At 53.5% G+C, this 2,015-nt stretch overlaps 1 protein-coding gene across 1 annotated transcript; it reads right to left on the bottom strand.

Moving 5' to 3' along the window:
- Positions 1 to 36: 36 nt before the first annotated feature.
- On the bottom strand, positions 37 to 994 carry PPTG_09826 (hypothetical protein). The gene has a single exon (XM_008905609.1). The coding sequence runs from the start codon at positions 863 to 865 to the stop codon at positions 200 to 202; it is 666 nt and encodes a 221-aa protein (XP_008903857.1). The 5' UTR covers positions 866 to 994; the 3' UTR covers positions 37 to 199.
- Positions 995 to 2,015: the final 1,021 nt, after the last annotated feature.

Below are 2,015 nucleotides of genomic sequence, written 5' to 3'. Positions count from 1 at the left end.
ATGTTCTGTAATCACAAGCCAATTACCGATACGTTTGGTACGGTACCAATGGGCCCACTGTCAGCCTCTCAACAGCATCAGCTACTAGAATTTTAACGGTAGTGAAAGATCATTATCGATAGTTTGAAGACGACAAGTATTAGGACAGCACGACTGATACTCTCAAACTCTCATAAATAATCTAGTTCATTTACAACATTTACGGAGCTACGGACAGTTTGGCCTTCTTGGGCTGATGCTTCGCGCAGAAGTTCTGCTTGCTTTGTGAAGCTGGTCGCTTGCACCCGTCGAATGCGCACCGCTTACCCCCGCCATGGGTCCAGCACAGACCCTTCGAGATGGTCGTCTTCTGGCAGTTGGTCACCGAGCACTTGGTACCGCCGCCGTGCGACCAGCACAGGCCTCGCGACTTGGCGCCGCGCGTACAGCCTTCCACCGTGCAGAGTGTGGAACCGCCATGTTTCCAGCAGAGTCCACGGTGCTTGGCGCTGGCTGTGCAGCCGGGTTTGGAGCATGACTTGCCTCCACCGTGGCGGAAGCAGAGACCGCGGTCAATGGTGTAGTTGGTGCATCCGTCGATGCAGCACTGGCGCGCCGCGCGCTTCTCTTTGGCCGTGAGCTTGCGCTTGGGGCTTCTACGCTGCTGTTTAGGCGACGGTGACTGCGTTACGGACTGCGGACTGGCGCAGGCGCTTATAGGCGACAATAGAGCTTTGTTGTCATCTAAAATGAAGGCTAGCGAGAACTTGGGCGTACTGGCCGCGGGTGTCGTTGGCGTCGACGCCTCGTCCCGGAGATTGCCACTGCGCGGGCTCAGGGCGAAATGGGTCAACACTGTCAGTGGGGGCAGCGCGAAGCTCGTCATGCTACAGCTAGAGAGATCGATTGACTCTTGCGGGCTCCGAGGCGAATCGAGGAGTGTCGATCAGCGAAGCAGGCCATTGGTCTCACGTGGCATTTTGCTGTCAGGATCGGCCTGCACCCGCACTGTCTAACGCCGCTTTATCTGGGCCTATCCAGTGGACACAAAAAGCAGCTGGTTCGGGCAACCGCTACGAACAGCACAACATATCCTTTTATTCCCACCCTTGGGAGTCACTTGGAATTTGTATGAATTTCGACGATGTGCTCGGCACGAACAGCATGAGATGACAAAACCCGTAGCATGGGCGGGTCCCGCTCGGATTATGCCGCTCTGCGAGCAGTGCTTAGCGAGCACTGCAATCGTAACAAGAAACAGCATGTGGGCTGCTCTGTCCAAGTAGAATATGTATCGAATACGGCTTGCATTTCTTCACGGGGCTCTCGCTCATTGTTGTACATGTCGGACAACATCCCGACCTATCGTAGCGCATCTGCAGCAGATAGCAGCAGCTCGCTCAATTCTCGGTCATGCACGACGTGCATTGCACGTGGCTGGCGAAGAGCCACATCGTGCGGTTCGCTCCGTCCAGAGGCATCTACCATAGATTCTACGCGTACTTGACTTGAGGCCATTGGCTTCAAGCCAAGCATTTTCGTGCAGACGGGATCTCGCCGCGACAGGATACTTTGAGAAGAGCCGCGGCTGCGGCGCTGTCGCACTCAGCTGCATTTGCAAATGTATCCCAAGGAAGGCTTCCTCCTGGGAATGGTAGGGATGTGAGCACCCCGCAGGTGATCGAAGATAAGCATAATTCCTCTTTCCACGTGCGTACTGCCGTGAAGGATGCTATAATTCATAGCGCTGCAAAGTGTCTTCGTCAGTCGATTGTCACAACGCGCTGACAGCGACTTGTCCTGCTTTTTGCTGTTTGAAAGCAGTCGTTGCCAGAAGCAGTATGCCACAGCGTTTCTGAAGCTAGAAAGTACCAGTATGTATGTCGGCAGTAAAAACGAGTCATTCTGGTTTGGGCATCAACATTTGTGGACAGGATTATGATCCCGTGGAAAATGGTCGGACTATATTGCAAATTACAAACTGGACGATTTCCTGGCAATTTCATTCGCGATTTGAAAATGGTCGAATAGTAAGT

This window comes from Phytophthora parasitica, assembly GCF_000247585.1.
Source record: "Phytophthora parasitica INRA-310 unplaced genomic scaffold supercont2.21, whole genome shotgun sequence".
In the NCBI taxonomy this organism is placed as follows: domain Eukaryota; phylum Oomycota; class Peronosporomycetes; order Peronosporales; family Peronosporaceae; genus Phytophthora; species Phytophthora nicotianae.
Note: the sequence above shows the minus strand (reverse complement) of the source record. Positions and strands in the feature narration are given on the sequence as shown.

Excerpts from the sequence above, each read along its gene's own strand:
- PPTG_09826 (XM_008905609.1), bottom strand. The coding sequence starts at position 865 with ATGACGAGCTTCGCGCTGCCCCCACTGACAGTGTTGACCCATTTCGCC.